We start from the raw sequence: 17,662 nt of genomic DNA on the forward strand, positions 1-17,662 counted from the left end.
CCTATCAGAGACAGAGCAGGCAGTAGTTGGTATCGCTACCTATCAGAGACAGAGCAGGCAGTAGTTGGTATAGCTACCTATCAGAGCCAGAGCAGGCAGTAGTTGGTATAACTACCTATCAGAGCCAGAGCAGGCAGTAGTTGGTATAGCTACCTATCAGAGACAGAGCAGGCAGTAGTTGGTATAGCTACCTATCAGAGACAGAGCAGGCAGTAGTTGGTATAGCTACCTATCAGAGACAGAGCAGGCAGTAGTTGGTATAGCTACCTATCAGAGACAGAGCAGGCAGTAGTTGGTATAGCTACCTATCAGAGACAGAGCAGGCAGTAGTTGGTATAGCTACCTATCAGAGACAGAGCAGGCAGTAGTTGGTATAACTACCTATCAGAGACAGAGCAGGCAGTAGTTGGTATAGCTACCTATCAGAGCCAGAGCAGGCAGTAGTTGGTATAACTACCTATCAGAGACAGAGCAGGCAGTAGTTGGTATAGCTACCTATCAGAGCCAGAGCAGGCAGTAGTTGGTATAACTACCTATCAGAGACAGAGCAGGCAGTAGTTGGTATAACTACCTATCAGAGACAGAGCAGGCAGTAGTTGGTATAACTACCTATCAGAGACAGAGCAGGCAGTAGTTGGTATAGATACCTATCAGAGCCAGAGCAGGCAGTAGTTGGTATAACTACCTATCAGAGACAGAGCAGGCAGTAGTTGGTATAGCTACCTATCAGAGCCAGAGCAGGCAGTAGTTGGTATAACTACCTATCAGAGACAGAGCAGGCAGTAGTTGGTATAGCTACCTATCAGAGCCATGAAGCAGATGCAAATGGCGAACAGGGAGCTGAAGCTCAGGCCCACATCGTCTTGGTAGATGGCCAGCGCCACTTCGCAGTGGCGCCCCCGGTAGCCCTCGGGGCAGTGGCACGTGAACTTGGAGGGCGACTGTGCCACGCAGGTTCCCCGGTGGCACGGCCGCCTTGCACACAGGGTGTAGATGCAGAACCTCCCCGTACCGTTCAGCTTCACCATGTGGCCAGGGGGACACCTAAGAAAAAGATGGAGGAGCAAGAGGAGACATTAGAACATTTGGTTAAAAGAGAGCGATAAAACAGGGGTTAGATCTCTCCTTTCTGATTTCCTGATTCTATTTTGGTCCTCTGCTGTATTCAGAGGATAGCGGATAACACAGTGTATTGATCCAAATAAATGCATCTCAATGAAATAGCTACTCATGATTTAGACTATTTTCCATTTTCCACCCAAAGGTTACGGTGTGGTCGCTCTGCGATTCAGACACGCACAGACACAGAGACACACATCGGCATACACACGTATGATGTGAAACCAGTAGGACTCACACAGAGCATTAAACCAGGCTGATGAGCAGCAGTGAGGATGAGCAGCCTGCAGGCTGTTGAAAAACATTATGTCCCTGTGACTTTCTACAGCCTCTTAAATCACCACCATTACCAGGATCAGAGAGAGGAGCTAGACCAGGGGGCCTGGGTTGAATAGCTGCCCACGCACTGCCTGGCAACATTTGACTCAGGCATGTCTACAGCCAGCCCTGCAGGACTGAGGTGTATCAAAGGGCCTGGTTTGACTGATGGGGGATGACGGGAAGTTTGTCTAAGATTGAAGGCTGCGAGAGGATGAGGCACTGGCTTCTGACGCTGTAGTCCTTGAAGGAGACAGAGAGGGCCTCAGTGTGTTTGTATGACATAGAGAGAGATTTGATAATTGTGTCCGATTGTGCGTACCTGCACTCGTGGACTCTCCAGAGGTCAACGCAGGTGAAGGGGGGGCTACATTGGTTCCTCTTGCAGGAGTCAGAGGAGCAGCCCACGGAGAGCCCCTGGGAACTGACCACGGAGACCCCGTCTCTGGACTGGCCATCCAGAGGCACGTATCGACCGTTCAGCCGCAGGTCCCGCATGCAACCTTGAGAGAGAGGAGAGGACAGTATGATAATCAAGCACACACACACACACGCACACAAGGACACGCTCTGCCACACAAACACACACCACTTACTTTCTTTGCCATGCTCTGACACGCTTACAACACTAGTCTTTCAGGGACTAGTCTTTCAGGGCTTTTAAAGTCCATTTAATAAACACGCACACTGTCTGTTTCTGCCTGAGGCAAAGCTGCCTGACCACCCTTGTATTTGCACATTCTACTGTCTCTCTCCCTGCATGTCACATGCCATTTCCACAGCACTGCAGAGCACTGCACTGCATACTCTCATAGCCACCTCACACTTTATCTATCTCATACTAACCTCCCCTAGGGCAGCCATCATCCCCTAACTCTAAAGATGCATCTGTGTGAATTATTCATTCCCCAGTCATATGAATCATTTATAATCGGCAATTCAATACTTTGTAATCTCACTAAAAAGAGGATTATGAATTGATAAAGCCCATAATTCTGGCTGCACTTTATTAGAAAGCTATGTTCTCCAACTGTCACTAACTGTCTGCCTCGCACGTCCAGCCTTTCCCATCATGCCCCATTCCCTGCAGTCTTCTCACCCTGGAAGCTCTTGTTGGAGCCTGAGGGGAAGGCGTTTCCCAGCATTACCACTGCAGGGTCGGTGATGATCTCTCGGCTCCGGCTTGGAGCCGCACTGGTCTCCCGTCTGCCCCCGCCCCCGTCCACACGCAGGGTCAGCTCGTTGTCGAGGCGATCCAGGTAGACCTCGTGCCACTCGCCATTGTCAAGGCGATAGGAGGGCAGTGTCAGGTTGTAGTCTCCATCTCCCAGGTTATAGAAGACAGCCAGTAGGCCCTGGTATATCTGAAGGAGAGGAGACAGTTATAGAAGACAGCCAGTAGGCCCTGGTAGAGCTGGAGGAGAGGAGACAGTTATAGAAGACAGACAGTAGGCCCTGGTAGATCTGGAGGAGAGTAGACAGTTATAGAAGACAGACAGTAGGTCCTGGTAGATCTGGAGGAGAGGAGACAGTTATAGAAGACAGCCAGTAGGTCCTGGTAGATCTGGAGGAGAGTAGACAGTTATAGAAGACAGACAGTAGGTCCTGGTAGATCTGGAGGAGAGGAGACAGTTATAGAAGACAGCCAGTAGGTCCTGGTAGATCTGGAGGAGAGGAGACAGTTATAGAAGACAGCCAGTAGGCCCTGGTAGATCTGGAGGAGAGGAGACAGTTATAGAAGACAGCCAGTAGGCCCTGGTAGATCTGGAGGAGAGGAGACAGTTATAGAAGACAGCCAGTAGACCCTGGTAGATCTGGAGGAGAGGACACAGTTATAGAAGACAGACAGTAGGTCCTGGTAGATCTGAAGGAGAGGAGACAGTTATAGAAGACAGACAGTAGGTCCTGGTAGATCTGAAGGAGTGGGGGAGAGGAGAGGGTATAGGGGTTATTGACGTCAGACTACTGCTGGTATAGAATCACAAGAGTTAATACTTTTTTTATCATTGAAGATTCCAGAGACCCCTCTTAAGTCCCCCCCCCCCCCCAAAAAAAAAAAAAACTATTCACGACCCAGAGAGTTAAGATGCAGTATACATGCAGTAAACAAAGCCAATAGCAGTTGGACAATCCACTCAATAAACCAACATAGCACTTCTGATACACAGGCAGAGGACATCAATGTGAAAGCAGACTAAGGACGGAGATATTAGGGAAAGGAAAATGGCAGGAGGAGGATGATTCTGTGACTCTGGGACCATGAGGAAACAGTATAATCACCGAGGGCTGGATCTGATAAGACCCTGCCACACACTAACTGAATTAAACATACCGCCTCCGTAATTGAAAACATCAGGGCCTGGGGAATTCAATATGCCTCCATTTATTCAGCAACTCTCTTTTTAACTTTTCCTCTAGAGGGTGGGTCATCTGGGCTCTATGACATACACTCACTTTCTGGGCTGCTCACATTTTCAAAGAACTTCCTTTCTCTAGCATCTACACATCTATCTCGGTCTCTGTCTCTCTCTACATCTCTCTCTCTCTACCTCTCTCTACATCTCTCTACCTCTCTCTCCCCACACCACTACCTACCTCTCTCTCTCTCTCTCTCTCTCTCTGTCTCTCTACCTCTCTATCTCTACCTCTCTCTCTACATCTCTCTCTCTGTCTCTCTACCTCTATCTCTACATCTCTCTGTCTCTCTTCCGCTCTCTCTATCTCTACCTCTCTCTCTGTCTCTCTCTCTCTCTCTCCATCTCTCTCTGTCTCTCTACCTCTCTCTCTCTCTCTACCTCTATCTCTACCTCTCTCTCTCTCTCTCTCCATCTCTCTCTCCATCTCTCTCTCCATCTCTCTCTCCATCTCTCTCTCCATCTCTCTCTCCATCTCTCTCTCCATCTCTCTCTCCATCTCTCTCTACCTCTACCTCTTTGGCCTATCCTTATCTTTGTACTTATCTCCCTCGTTCTCTATCTCTCTCCACTCTTTCACAACAACAACAACAACAAGCTCCATTGATCTCAGCCCCAATCCAGCAAGCCTGACAGTTTTATTTTTTTTTATGCAACATGCTTTTCTCTTTCCTCAAATCTTGAAAAGAAAACGGATTCCATTTCAGCCTGGCACGAATGATAACCACTTGACTTTCAGAGAGCAATATTCATTTAAGACGAACAGTTTATTTGCAGCCAGGCACGCAGATCCAAAGCGAGGCGTGTGTTAGTCTACGGGCCATTGATATAGTAAGAAGCAGCCTTCATTTCGATTTAAAAACGTCCTGCGAGGCTCCCACTGAGCATAATTTGCAAACACTCAATTTCATTCCACCGCTGATGTCGACGTAAACAGTGGTATGAGACGAGCAGAAAGAGAGCAGATGGGGGAAGAGTTTCTCACGTATACCTGGACCTCTACCCCCCCCAAGCTAAAAGGCTACAACTGTGAAGTGCTTACCTCCTGATACACCATCCCATCGGCTGGCTCAGATGCATGAGAAAAAGCAGTGAGCTCCACTAAGATGGCTCCAAGGTTGTTTTCCTGGTGAGAGATTGCTTACTTCAAGGTTTCCTAATGAACTATTAATTATCTTTAGACATCAGTGGGATGGATCTTTTACCAGACTAAGCGAGTGCTGCCGAGGCACCTAATGCGCCCCCCCCCCCCCCCCCCCCCAATTAAAGCTGAATGGGAATGTGCTCCGTTTCCTGCTCTCTCTCTCTCTCTCTCAGGTGGCGACTGGGGTTCGGGTTGCTGCCATTTCCCTCTACTGCACCCAGCGAGTGCTGCTCTGTCCCCAATCTGCAGTAGTAAGAATACATTTAGATGGAGTCAAAATCTACATCCAATAACCCTTATGGCCAGGGTTCAGGTGAAATGAAAGTGTGAAGATGAAGCCAGGGTTTATAACTGGGTGGGAATAAGGTTGAGGTATTTTAACAAGTCTGTGAATGCTTATGCGACCTCTGTCTTATCCGCGTGTACAGTATATTATCTCTGTGTACAGTATATTATCTCTACGTCCTTCCAGATCAGCGGCCTCTTTATTACTTTCAAAAGTGTTCTACATAACCCCCAGCCGGCTGAATGAAGTAGCTGTCTCATCAGACAGTACATTGATCCGTGCTACCTACCCATTCACACACAGTGTGTTGGCAGAGAGAGAGAAAACGGCTATCAGACAATCAGAAACATTTCTGAGCTTGGACACACGTGGGATCCAGTGCATCTCTCATAATCTAAGGCATCAAGGCATAGATTATGGCTCCCCCGTGGCTCAGTTGGTAGAGCGTGGTGTTTGCAACGCCAGGGTTGTGGGTTCGATTCCCACGGGGGGCCAGTACATGCATGAAATGAAATGTATGCATTCACTACTGTAAGTCGCTCTGGATAAGAGTGTCTGCTAAATGACTAAAATGTGAAAAAATATAGGGAGAGAGGAGAGGACATCTGACAGGCACAATATGCTCCTGAGTCTATATTCAGGCTACCAGACAAGAAGTATTAATTGACAGGAGGCTCAATGCGTCTCCTCCCTTTTTGTTTTACTGGTGTTAACAATGTTAAAATGGCATTTATCATCCCTATTGTCTGGCTGGTCTTCACCAGGGCTAGAAGTGAAAATTAATGCTAGCCTACCGACTGGCCACAGACAGTCAATTCAATGTCTATTCCACATTAGTTCAATGTCATTGAATTGAAATGACGCGGAAACAATTTTGATTCCACCAGTGTGTGCCCAGTGGGTACCCTTACAGATCAGAGACACCTCTCTCCCGAGAAACCCCAGGAGGCATCTGCTCCATCAGGACAGAGGACAAGAAAAAAGACAGAGGGAATGAAATAGGAAGTGGGCTACCGCTGTGAGGCTTCAACCACATGAGTCACACTGTGAGCCGCGCTAATGAAATCTCTAACCTGCCACTCCGGAGAGCGAGCAGCACATCTCCGTGCTCTCCTCACGCCAGTCTGATGGCGTGCAGATAATTAATCAGTGACGATTTGGAGAGGAGAGCGGAGAGAAAAACAAAAAGCTGCAATCAGCAATCTAAACATGCCACTGGGAGGTAGGTATTCCTCCTAAAACAAGGAGTCCATGGAGTGTGGGGGCGCATCTCAAGCTCCTTCTGAAAGCCTCCGCGCGCTGAGCGTACATTCAGCCAAGAGAAACACATGCTAATGTGGACTGAATAAAATCAAACACCGCACTGTAGCGTTGCACTTCTGTTGTGGGTTAATATCGGAGGATGTCTGCAGAATTGATGCAATTTACACTGGCTGCACACGGAGAACGGCTGACATTTATGTTCCTGTGATGAATCCACTCCCCACGTTCTGGCATTGTAGTAAAGATATGTGGATGATGGAGAAGGTTATGGGGATGAGAGAAAATGTTGTAAAAACAGCAGTATACATAACGGATGACACTAATGTTATGATTAACCTCAATCACACAGTTGGGGGGGGGGGGGGGGGGGGGGGGGGGGGGGGGGGGGGGGGGGGGGGGGGGGGGGGGGGGTTGGTGAGAACATTTTTATGGGCCCATGAAAGCATATTATGAGCTCCCATAGTCGGGAGAAACAGAGATATGAAGACAAAATGTGAGTCAAGAGAAGATATAAAAATAGAGAGGGGAGAAGGAGAGAGAGAAGAGAAGGAGAGAGAGAGAGAGGGAGGGAGGGAGAGAGAGAAAGAGAACAAGAATGAGAGAGAGAGAGAGAGAGGGGGGAGAGAGACAGAGAGAGAGAGGGAGAGAGACAGAAACAGAGAGAGAAAGAGAGAGAGAGAGAGAAAGAGAACAAGAATGAGAGAGAGAGAGAGAGAGAGAGAGAGGGGGGGAAGAGACAGAGAGAGAGAGCGGGAGAGAGACAGAAACAGAGAGAGAAAGAGAGAAAGAGAAAGAGAGGGAGAGAGAGAGAGCGAGAGAGAGAGAGAGAGGAGAGAGAGAGAGAGAGGGAGAGAGAGAGAGAAAGAGGGAGAGAGAGAGAAACAGAGAGAGAGAAAGAGAGGGGGAGAGAGAGAGGAGAGAGAGAGAGGGAGGGAGAGAGAGAGAAAGAGAACAAGAACGAGAGAGAGAGATAGGGGGAGAGAGACAGAGAGAGAGGGAGAGAGACAGAAACAGAGAGAGAGAGAAATGGCTAAATATTTGACCATGGTTACTGATCAAAACCTTAGAAAAACCTTGACAAAGTACAGGCTCAGTGAGCACAGCCTTGCCATTGAGAAGGGTAGACACAGGAAAACCTGGCTCCCTGTAGAAGAAAGGCTGTGCAACCACTGCACAACAGCAGAACCTGAGACGGAGCTGCATTTCCTGACAAAATGTCAAAAATATAAAACAATTAGAGAGTGTCATTTCCCCAAATTTGAAATCCTTATTCAAGGTTTTAAAGACCTCTCTGATGAGGATAGGCTACCCATCCTGTTGGGGGAGGACGCAGAGAGCTGTGGGTTGGCAGCGCACTACATTGCTGCCTGCCATAAGTTGAGGGACAGTGTCTGACAGACCAATAAACCTGCACATGTCCTCAACTGTATGATTATTGTTATTGTTGAATGTATGGTTATATTGACCGTTGGTTATTGTTGTTACTGTTGTCCCGTTGACAATTTTTGATTCTCATTTTTATTTATTTTTATATTGTAAATATCCAAAGTAAGCTTTGGCAATATGTACATTGTTACGTCATGCCAATAAAGCGAATTGAATTGAATTGAATTGAGAAAGAGAGAAAGAGGGAGAGAGAGAAAGCGAGAGAGAGAGAGGAGAGAAAGAGCGAGGGAAAGAAAGAGAGGGAGACACAGAAAGCTCAGTCTCACCTCTATCTGCAGGTATTCAGTCTGTTCCTTGGACAGTAGGCTGAGGATGGCACTACCGTGCTTGCGGGTCCGGACCAGAACCTGTACCTGGGTCCGCCGGGCGGGCAGAGGAGACGCCAACTGGTAATGAACATAACTCCGCCCATCAAAGGAATACTCTGGAACTTCTGCCAACAAAACACAGAGGACAAGACAATGTGTCAGCTAGACATCTCACCATAAACACTGGACACACTGTATACTGTAGGAGTCTGAACTGAAATTCATCCAGAGTGAATTCAAGAGATACACTTACTCTACTACGTCCATTCACAATACTGTTAGCCTAATGATACCCTCACACGCCTTGATCTTAGATCAAACATGTTCCCAAGCATTTCTTTCATCTTCCATTTGACTCCACCAGTCAATTAGTCCTCCCACACCACACAGACACACACACACACACACCAACAGACAAAAGACAGCTTCTATCTACAAGCCATCAGACTGCTGAACACTTGAACTGAACTGACCACCTGCTCTGATTTTCCACATCTTAGCACAAATACACTCACACACACACACACACACACACACACACACACACACACACACACACACACACACACACACACACACACACACACACACACACACACACACACACACACACACACACACACACACACATCTGCTGCTACCAGACGTATACTGGACAATTTAAACACAAGTCATCCCTTCCCCAAAACGTGTAAATATTGGTCTATAAATTGTGCCTTCCTGTATTATACTTATGCTAAAATGTGTATTCTATTCTACTGAGCCATTTACTTTATGTTCGTATTCTTATCTTTCATCATTATTTCTTATTGTTGTTTATTCTCGAGAAGGAACCTGCAAGTAAGCAATTCGTTAGATCATGTGTGTCCTGTACACACGACTAACGAAAGTTGAAACACAGACGCACACACACCTTCCCCATGATAGCTATCTGACTGCACCCAGGCACTCATTAACCCATTTGATCTCACGAACATTCATTTCATCTAATCGAACAAAATCAAATTCATCAATGCCCTCACGCATGACCTCCAAACAAGCACTCAACACACACATGTTGGTCTCGGTGCTGGCATTGAGGTACGTACCCTGCTCACACTGATTCCCAGTGTAACCCGGTATGCACTGGCAGCTGAAGGAGCCCCACTCTCCATGGCAGCGCCCCCTAGGGCCACAGGAGGGGATGCCCCCGTTGACACAGCTCCCATCCGTAGTCAGACAGCCTGGGGAGCTGCCCACAAAGTCCGCTGGAGTGCCCAAGTCATAGAACTGTGTAGGGGGGAGAGATGGAGCGAGGACAGAGATGGAGGGGGGAGAGGGGGAGAGAGGACAGAGATGGAGGGGGAGAGGGGGAGTAGGATATGTATGCCAAAGGGAGATATTTACATAGTACGGTGTAAGGTAGAAATGGGAGAAAGCAGTAGACAGGTTAAAAGGGAGGCACAGGGATAGATACAAGTGAGAGAAGGAGATGGATAGAGAGAGGGAACAAGAGAACTAAATAACAATTGTTCGTTTCCCAAAAAACGGAAACTTTATACTTTCGCCTTTCATGCAATTTCTTGGAATGTAAATGACTGGGTTTTCGTAGGATCAAACCAATCCACAGGCACACAAAGGAGCTGGCGGAGGGCAATGCTGTGAAAGGACAGGAACACCTTGAAATCTTAAATCCTGCTCACAATAAAGGACATTAATATGTCCAATCTCCCCGTTTATGAGTTCCCACCATTCAGCGGAGCTGACTGCTCGTAAACCACGGTAGCCGTTGAGCCAATCTGCAAAACAGTACAAATTGGTTCTGACCTCACCATAGAGCTGGGCACTCCAATTCTGATCCTTGTCAAGACGGAGGTCAATACTCATTTACAGAGAGATACTACGCACACTCAAAGATCCAACATACATCGCTGTGTGTACGGGAGTATGTGCGCAGGTGTGTGTTCGTTGATGTGCGTGAGACGCCAATCACGATCGCATTTTTTCCACCGAACATAATTAGCAGACTTTCCCAGTCGTGAGCACCCCGTCTCTGCCTCACTCAGAAATATAGAGATGGATAGAGAGAGTGGAACAGAGTTGGAGAGATGTAGAAGACTAGACTTGCTAATCATTTGCGTATGTGTGGTCCTGCGTGCATAGCGCTTGCAACGGAAGGATCTTGGGTTCGATTCCCCGTCGGGCCACTTGTATGAAAAATGGTATGCTTGCATCAATGTAAGTCCCTTTCAGTGAAAGCATCAATGTTTTCACAAGTCGCTTTCATAAAGAAAAGGCTGTTTTCATCTAGATTGGTTTTTCTTCACATTCATTTTACTGATCATTTCATTTTTTTTAAATGAAACCCATTAGTGCATGGCTGCAGACCCATAGTATGGTTCATCTGTCCCAGAGAGCAGGAGAGATACAGACAAATAGAGAGGGAAGCGGCGACAGAGTCTAAAAATCCGCGCCTTCCCTTCTCTTGCCCAAACATTCACCCCTGCCTCACGCTTGAACAAGTTCAATGGCACAGACATCCTCCTCCTTTCCTCCTGTCTCCCCCCCTCTCTCCCATGTTCCACCCGCGCCCCCAGTCTTTCCACTCTACAATCAGAGATCTATGAATATTGTATCGAACCTCAGCCCTATGTTTTGTAGCCAGCAGGCGTGCAGGAGAGTGTTTCAGTGACAAATACCTTTAGTTCCCAGTGTCACACAGTGTCATGGAGTCACATGGGCAGGAGGACCGCTGTCCTCCCCGTGACTACTGTTGCCATAGTGACGTATCTACCAGTTCAGACTGTGTCTAGTGGATATGCGCTGAATGCGATCTCGGAGCATACCTTTTCTACAGAAGTGTTGCTGTGACAATGTCCGTGGGAAAGGTGTGAAAGTGTTTGAAAGCATTTATGCGAGATGCTGTATGCAGTTTAACAACACCATGCTGCCTGCAGTACAAGTGTAACTCTTTACAATGGAGATGTTATGTGTTGTCTAAGGACTAAATTGCTTCCCAAGGCTATTGGGAAGCAATTCATTGTAGCGAGCATTACCTTGCTGTCGACAATGAGGTTCCGGATGCAGCCAGTAAAGTGTTTGTGTTGTAACTGCGGGTAGACATAGGGCAGGTTCTCATTGACTCCACCCAACTGTAACACCTGGGTCCCATTCAGGTGCCTGAGGAATAAAATAACAACACTGTCAGTACATCTTTTCATACACCTATCCATTCCTATTTTCTACTGCAGTACTTTTTTCAACCCGTAATACATAGCCTTGTCCCCCACCAATCTGGTGTTCTGAGTTTGACTATGTGAAAGGTGTGTATTCTGTATAAAGGAGGAAAGAGACAAAGACAGAGAAAGAGAGAGAGAGAGAGCGTGAGAGAGAGAGCGAGAGAGAGGGAGAGAGAGAGAGACAGATAGGCAGAGGGAGAGAGAATGAGAGAGAGAAATAAAGAAAGAGAGCGAGAAAGACAGAGAGCTAGAGGGAGAGAGAAAGAGAGAAAGAAAGAAAGAGTGTGAGAGCAACAGACAGACACAAATAGAGAGAGAGAGCAAGAGAGAGCGAGAGAGAGAGGCGTGAGTAGGCTACCTGTCCAGGTTGGGCGTGACCCCAGTGACCTCGCAGGATGAGTGGTCCTCTGTGGTCAGCCAGCTGCCCACTCCCTCCATTTCCATGACGGTGGCCCCAGCACAGCGGTCCAGTGTGAAGCGTACCTCCTACAGGAGCACATGAGGAATATCAGCACATCGGATATATCAGGACATCAGGAATATAAGGACATCCAGATTATCAGGACATCAGGAATATCAAGACATCAGCTAATATCAGGACATCAGCTAATATCAGGACATCAAGAATATCAGCACATCAGGAATATCAGGACATCAGGAATATCAGGACATCAGGAATATAAGGACATCAAGACATCAGCAATATCAGGACATCAGGAATATCAGGACACCAGGAATATAAGGACATCAAGACATCAGCAATATCAGGACATCAGGAATATCAGGACACCAGGAATTTAAGAACATCAAGACATCAGGAATATCAGCACATCAGGACATCAGGAATATCAGCACATCAGGAATATCAAGACATCAGGAATATAAGAACATCAGGAATATCAGCTCATCAGGAATATAAGGGCATCAGATAATATCAGGGCATCAGGAATATCAGGACACCAGGAATATCAACCCATCAGGACATCAGGAATATCAGGACATCAAATAATATCAGGACATCAGGACATCAGGAATATCAGGACATCAGGAATATCAGGACATCAGATAATATTAGGACATCAGGAATATCAGGACATCAGGAATATCAGCACATCAGGAATATCAGCACATCAGGAATATAAGGGCATCAGATAATATCCGGACATCAAGAATATCAGGACACCAGGAATATCAACACATCAGGACATCAGGAATATCAGGACATCAGATAATATCAGGACATCAGATCATATCAGGACATCAGGAATATCAGCACATCAGGAATATCAGCACATCAGGAATATCAGCACATCAGGAATATAAGGGCATCAGGAATATAAGGGCATCAGATAATATCCAGGCATCAGCAATATCAGGACATCAGGAATATCAGGACACCAGGAATATCAACACATCAGGATTATCAGGAATATCAGGGCATCAGATAATATCAGGACATCAGGAATATCAGGACATCAGGAATATAATGACATCAGGACATCAGGAATATCAGGACATCAGATAATATCAGGACATCAGAAAATATCAGGACATCAGATCATATCAGGACATCAGATCATATCAGCACATCAGGAATATCAGCACATCAGGAATATCAGCACATCAGGAATATAAGGGCATCAGGACATCGGCTAATATCAGGTCAACAAGAATATCAGGACATCAGAAATATAAGGGCATTAGGAATATAAGGGCATCAGATAATATCCGGACATCAGGAATATCAGGACACCAGGAATATCAACACATCAGGATTATCAGGAATATCAGGACATCAGATAATATCAGGACATCAGGAATATCAGGACATCAGGAATATAATGACATCAGGAATATCAGGACATCAAATAATATCAGGACATCAGGAATATCAGGACATCAGGAATATCAACACATCAGGACTATCAGGAATATCAGGACATCAGGAATATCAGCACATCAGGAATATAATGACATCAGGACATTAAGGAATATCAGGACATCAAATAATATCAGGACATCAGGAATATCAGGACATCAGGAATATAATGACATCAGGACATCAGGAATATCAGGACATCAAATAATATCAGGACATCAGACATATCAGGACATCAGGAATATCAACACATCAGGACTATCAGGAATATCAGGACATCAGATAATATCAGGACATCAGGAATATCAGGACATCACGAATATCAGCACATCAGGAATATAATGACATCAGGACATTAAGGAATATTGGGACATCAAATAATATCAGGACATCAGGAATATCAGGACATCAGGAATATCAACACATCAGCACATCAGGAATATAAGGACATCCAGACTATCAGGAATATCAGGACATCCAGAATATCAGGACATCAGGAATATCAGCACATCCAAAATATCAGGACATCAGGAATATCAAGACATCAGGAATATCAAGACATCAGATACTGGCTGGCCCACCAGTCTAATATGAGCTCCATTACTGCCAATAATTCCTTTTAATATCTGTATTATATCTATCTGTACTATATTCTACAGCAAGAACTAACTAACCATACAAATGTAACTAATTTGCTTCTAAAAGGTCCTATTCAACCTCTACTCAAAACCAGTTCATTGTTTTCAACAAGCATATTCAACAAGTTATTTCATAGCAGACCTTCAGGTGCATTCATTTTGAGTTTGTGAATGGCATACAAATACTATTACAGTGTTTGTATGACACTGTTTATATAATACATTGACCATTTCCCGAATAACCCTGAGGTTGTTTTTCAGACCTGGTAGATGAACAAAGTTGTTGTTAGCGCTGTCATACAGCCACGGCGGCCGTTCGATCTCCCCTGGATCCAAACCACTCAAACCCTCCTACTTCTCCAGACGATGTCATGAAAACAGGACTCGTCAAGCAGAGACACCACCTGTTTGCATTAAACTTCTATAAGAATGAACAGCATATGGGTAGTGTTGGGGGGAGATGTGTGTGTGTGTGTCTCTGTGTGTGTGTGTGTGTGGGGGGGAGGGGTAAGCTTGGCAGCAGCTCAGACTTCAGACACCCACCTTACTGTTGCTCCTCACATCCAGACGGTGCCACCGTCTGTCCGCCACGTTCACGTTGCCTGGCAACTGCAAGACCAGTGTGCCCGAGCCATGATTTATCTTGAGTGTGGGAGTGCCATCGATCAGCTCTGAGGGGAGAGAGAGAGAGGACACCGACATGAGGTCACACATGGTGGTTACATCCCCAGGGATGACCATCCAAAAACCCCCATCACATACTCTTAATGCCAGGGAAGATCAGATACAACCACACAAAGACCACTTCATCCTGAGGCCGTCACTTCTGCACCCATTTCATCTGATCACTGCAACAAACCAAGAACAAGCAACCACAGCGAAGCACAGTCAACTAATCAAAGTCAACTGACCTACAGTCAACTTAACTCTGTGTTGTTTTCTGTGTCACACTGCTTTGCTTTATCTTTGCTTTATCTTGGCCAGGTCGCAGTTGTAAATGAGAACTTGTTCTCAACTAGCCTACCTGGTTAAATAAAGGTGAAATAAAAAAATAAAAAAATAAATGGTCGAAATTCTGTAAGAGTGGTGTGTTCACCCAACCCTAGGCTAAAGTAAAAACAGGCACCACCTCAGTGCTTTCAGCAGTCTGTTCAGAACGATGACGTACTTAAAATGACATCTAATAACCTGGGCCAGTATTAGAACCTGAAAAACAACAACAGTAAAAGGTGCAAAGCTAATAGTAAACCAGTTAAATATAACTAACAGTCCGACGTCATCATGCTCACTCCACAATAAGGATTACAACAGTGCCGGGCGCTATGCAATTATGTCCCCCCCCCACCATAAGACAATAAACATTAAAAAGTGATTCTATTTTCTGACTTAGTCAAATGGGAAATTAAAAATTAATGAACCAGTTAAGACTCGTTGTATGCTTTATACTGTTTGCAAAGGATTATGGGTAAACAACATGTCAACCAACCACTGTTTCTCCATAAATCAACATGACATCCACAGTTTAAGAGTTCAGGAGAGAACAACGCTGTAAATAGAAACTCCACGTCGCTCTATTGTCTAGGCTCGCAAATGTTCCGTTTTCAACAGAGAGGGTTGTTCTCCCTCTTCTATAGGTCTTTATCGTTATCTGGCTTTCGTCATCCCATTCTCTTCCACCCTGCCTCTCTCCATGACAGTCACTCTATCTGGCTTGTCGTGTCTTTCTCTTTTATAACCCCAACCTTTTCTCTTTCCCCCTCTCCCACCTGTCTCTCTGCAGTGTTCTCACAGTGGATTCCCAGTAGGCAACCTGTGCTCAGGCAGAGATTACTTTGAGCTAGAAGTAAGTCACTGATGTACAGAGCCCAGCCTAAGCCTGAGTGAAAAGCCCTTTTCATGTGAAAGGCCCACAGTGGCCACCACCATCAAGCAAGAGACTGACACTGTCCCACAGGGTATCTCAATCTGACAAGGGTCCCGACCCTCCTTGTTGGGACTGACGTGACATTTCAGGAGAAAAGGGAACAGACTGCGGGGTGACAGGTGTGAACGGTGGAGGCTTGGTTGAGATGAAAAGAGAGAGGGAAGGAGAGGAGAGGGATGTTGAGTGCCTGGGAGGAGAACTTCCACAGGCATGGACCGGCTGGGCTGTGCTGTGTTGGTCAGGCAGGGAGGCTGAAGGGTGGGCAGACAGGCCAAATGGGCTTTATGTTGTGCCGTATCAAATGATCTTGGACAGGGAGAGTACGCCCGGGTGTACTCAGGTTACTACAAGCTTTTGCTCTTAAACTCCGGTTGGTGGACTCAGCACGGTCACGGCTAATCTCCCCTCCTCATCCCTTATTCATCATGGTCTCCTCCTCGACATCCCTGCAGATGAACCTTCCCTGTCGAGCGTCTTGGTGAGGGGGAAGCCAGGGGGTCTCAGCCCCCATAGCATGGCACTCCCACTTCAATATGAAAAATTGCCTCTTTTCTGAAGGCCTGAAGGGAATATGTTTGAGGCCGGGAGAATATGGACTGCATAAACAGCATTACAAATCACTCAGTATATAGAAATCAGCAGCCCAGCAACAGAGAAAGAGAGTCTGTGACTGTGGTGCCTTAAATATAAATTGACTGTCAGCAAACACCCCCATACCCCCAGGAAACAGGACCCAAACTTAAAAGCGATATTTGAAACGGGCGCGGCGCTAAAAGACTGTGAAACAGGTTTCTGCAAATTGACCGTAATGTGCGTTTCACACTCAGTGTATCTCTCTGCTCGCTTTCATCTGCCAGATGCTGTGTCTACATGTGTGTGTGTGCGTGTTTGGGGGGGGGGATTCACCTCATTCTTAGTCAGCCTGTTTCTCAGTTCCTTCTGAGACCATCAACAGTAGTACTGCATAAAACAAAATATGTAAAAATAGTCCAATGCAAAATGCCTGAGATGTTTACATTCAGCCGGGTATTATGATTCAATTTATTACGTGTAAAAAAAATGCAATAACCTTGACTGTTATAAATTGGCTTACATGCTGCAAGCAAATAAACATTACATTCATTGACTTTATTTCCATACCATTACATTTTTTGAAACATCTGGCTTTTTAGTTGCATTTATTAAGAAAAGCTGAATTACACATATAAAATCATGATAAATAGGCTGCCATCAGGTCAGAACGAGACAAAGTGAGTGATGAAATTCTTTCTGCTCTATCCTCGGAGCTGGATGCAACTCTTGGCAACGAGGTGTAAACAGGATCCCCAGCCGAGCCCTGAGAGCCTGTTTCCCATTCTGCAGGAGTACGTAATCACCCAAATGTAATTTGTCCGGTTAATTTGTCTATTGATTGGACAAGCTCAGCCCCATGGCTCGTACCCTTGAGAAGGGGGAGTTGACAATAATGCGACTCATTTAACTATGATCTCACTGTTCCAGCAGTCAAAGTCAGCAGACAACACAGACGGGGTCTAGATCTCTGGCGGGATTTAGAGAGGAATATAACACAGATTACATTTAGAGGTGAGGACAGACCAATGGGCACTCTAAAAGATACCATATGCCCTGCAAACCTACACTATACACATCCATAACTCAATATAATGCTTTCAGTGTGAAGCACATAGCTATCTGACCCACATCA

The 17,662-nt window shown here is 45.9% G+C and overlaps 1 protein-coding gene and 1 non-coding gene across 2 annotated transcripts in view; one reads left to right on the forward strand and one right to left on the reverse strand.

Moving 5' to 3' along the window:
- Window positions 1-17,662, reverse strand: part of LOC115202941 (neural-cadherin-like) — a 202,342-nt gene that overhangs the window by 14,986 nt on the left and 169,694 nt on the right. The window contains 8 exon segments of the mRNA XM_029767138.1: window positions 800-1,044; window positions 1,760-1,940; window positions 2,537-2,801; window positions 8,257-8,423; window positions 9,387-9,567; window positions 11,334-11,457; window positions 11,875-12,002; window positions 14,577-14,704. Coding sequence (XP_029622998.1) covers window positions 800-1,044; window positions 1,760-1,940; window positions 2,537-2,801; window positions 8,257-8,423; window positions 9,387-9,567; window positions 11,334-11,457; window positions 11,875-12,002; window positions 14,577-14,704 — 1,419 coding nt within the window.
- Window positions 5,703-5,775, forward strand: trnaa-ugc (transfer RNA alanine (anticodon UGC)). The gene has a single exon. It is a non-coding gene; the product is annotated as a tRNA-Ala (tRNA).

This window comes from Salmo trutta, chromosome 12 (assembly GCF_901001165.1).
Source record: "Salmo trutta chromosome 12, fSalTru1.1, whole genome shotgun sequence".
Lineage (NCBI taxonomy): Eukaryota > Metazoa > Chordata > Actinopteri > Salmoniformes > Salmonidae > Salmo > Salmo trutta.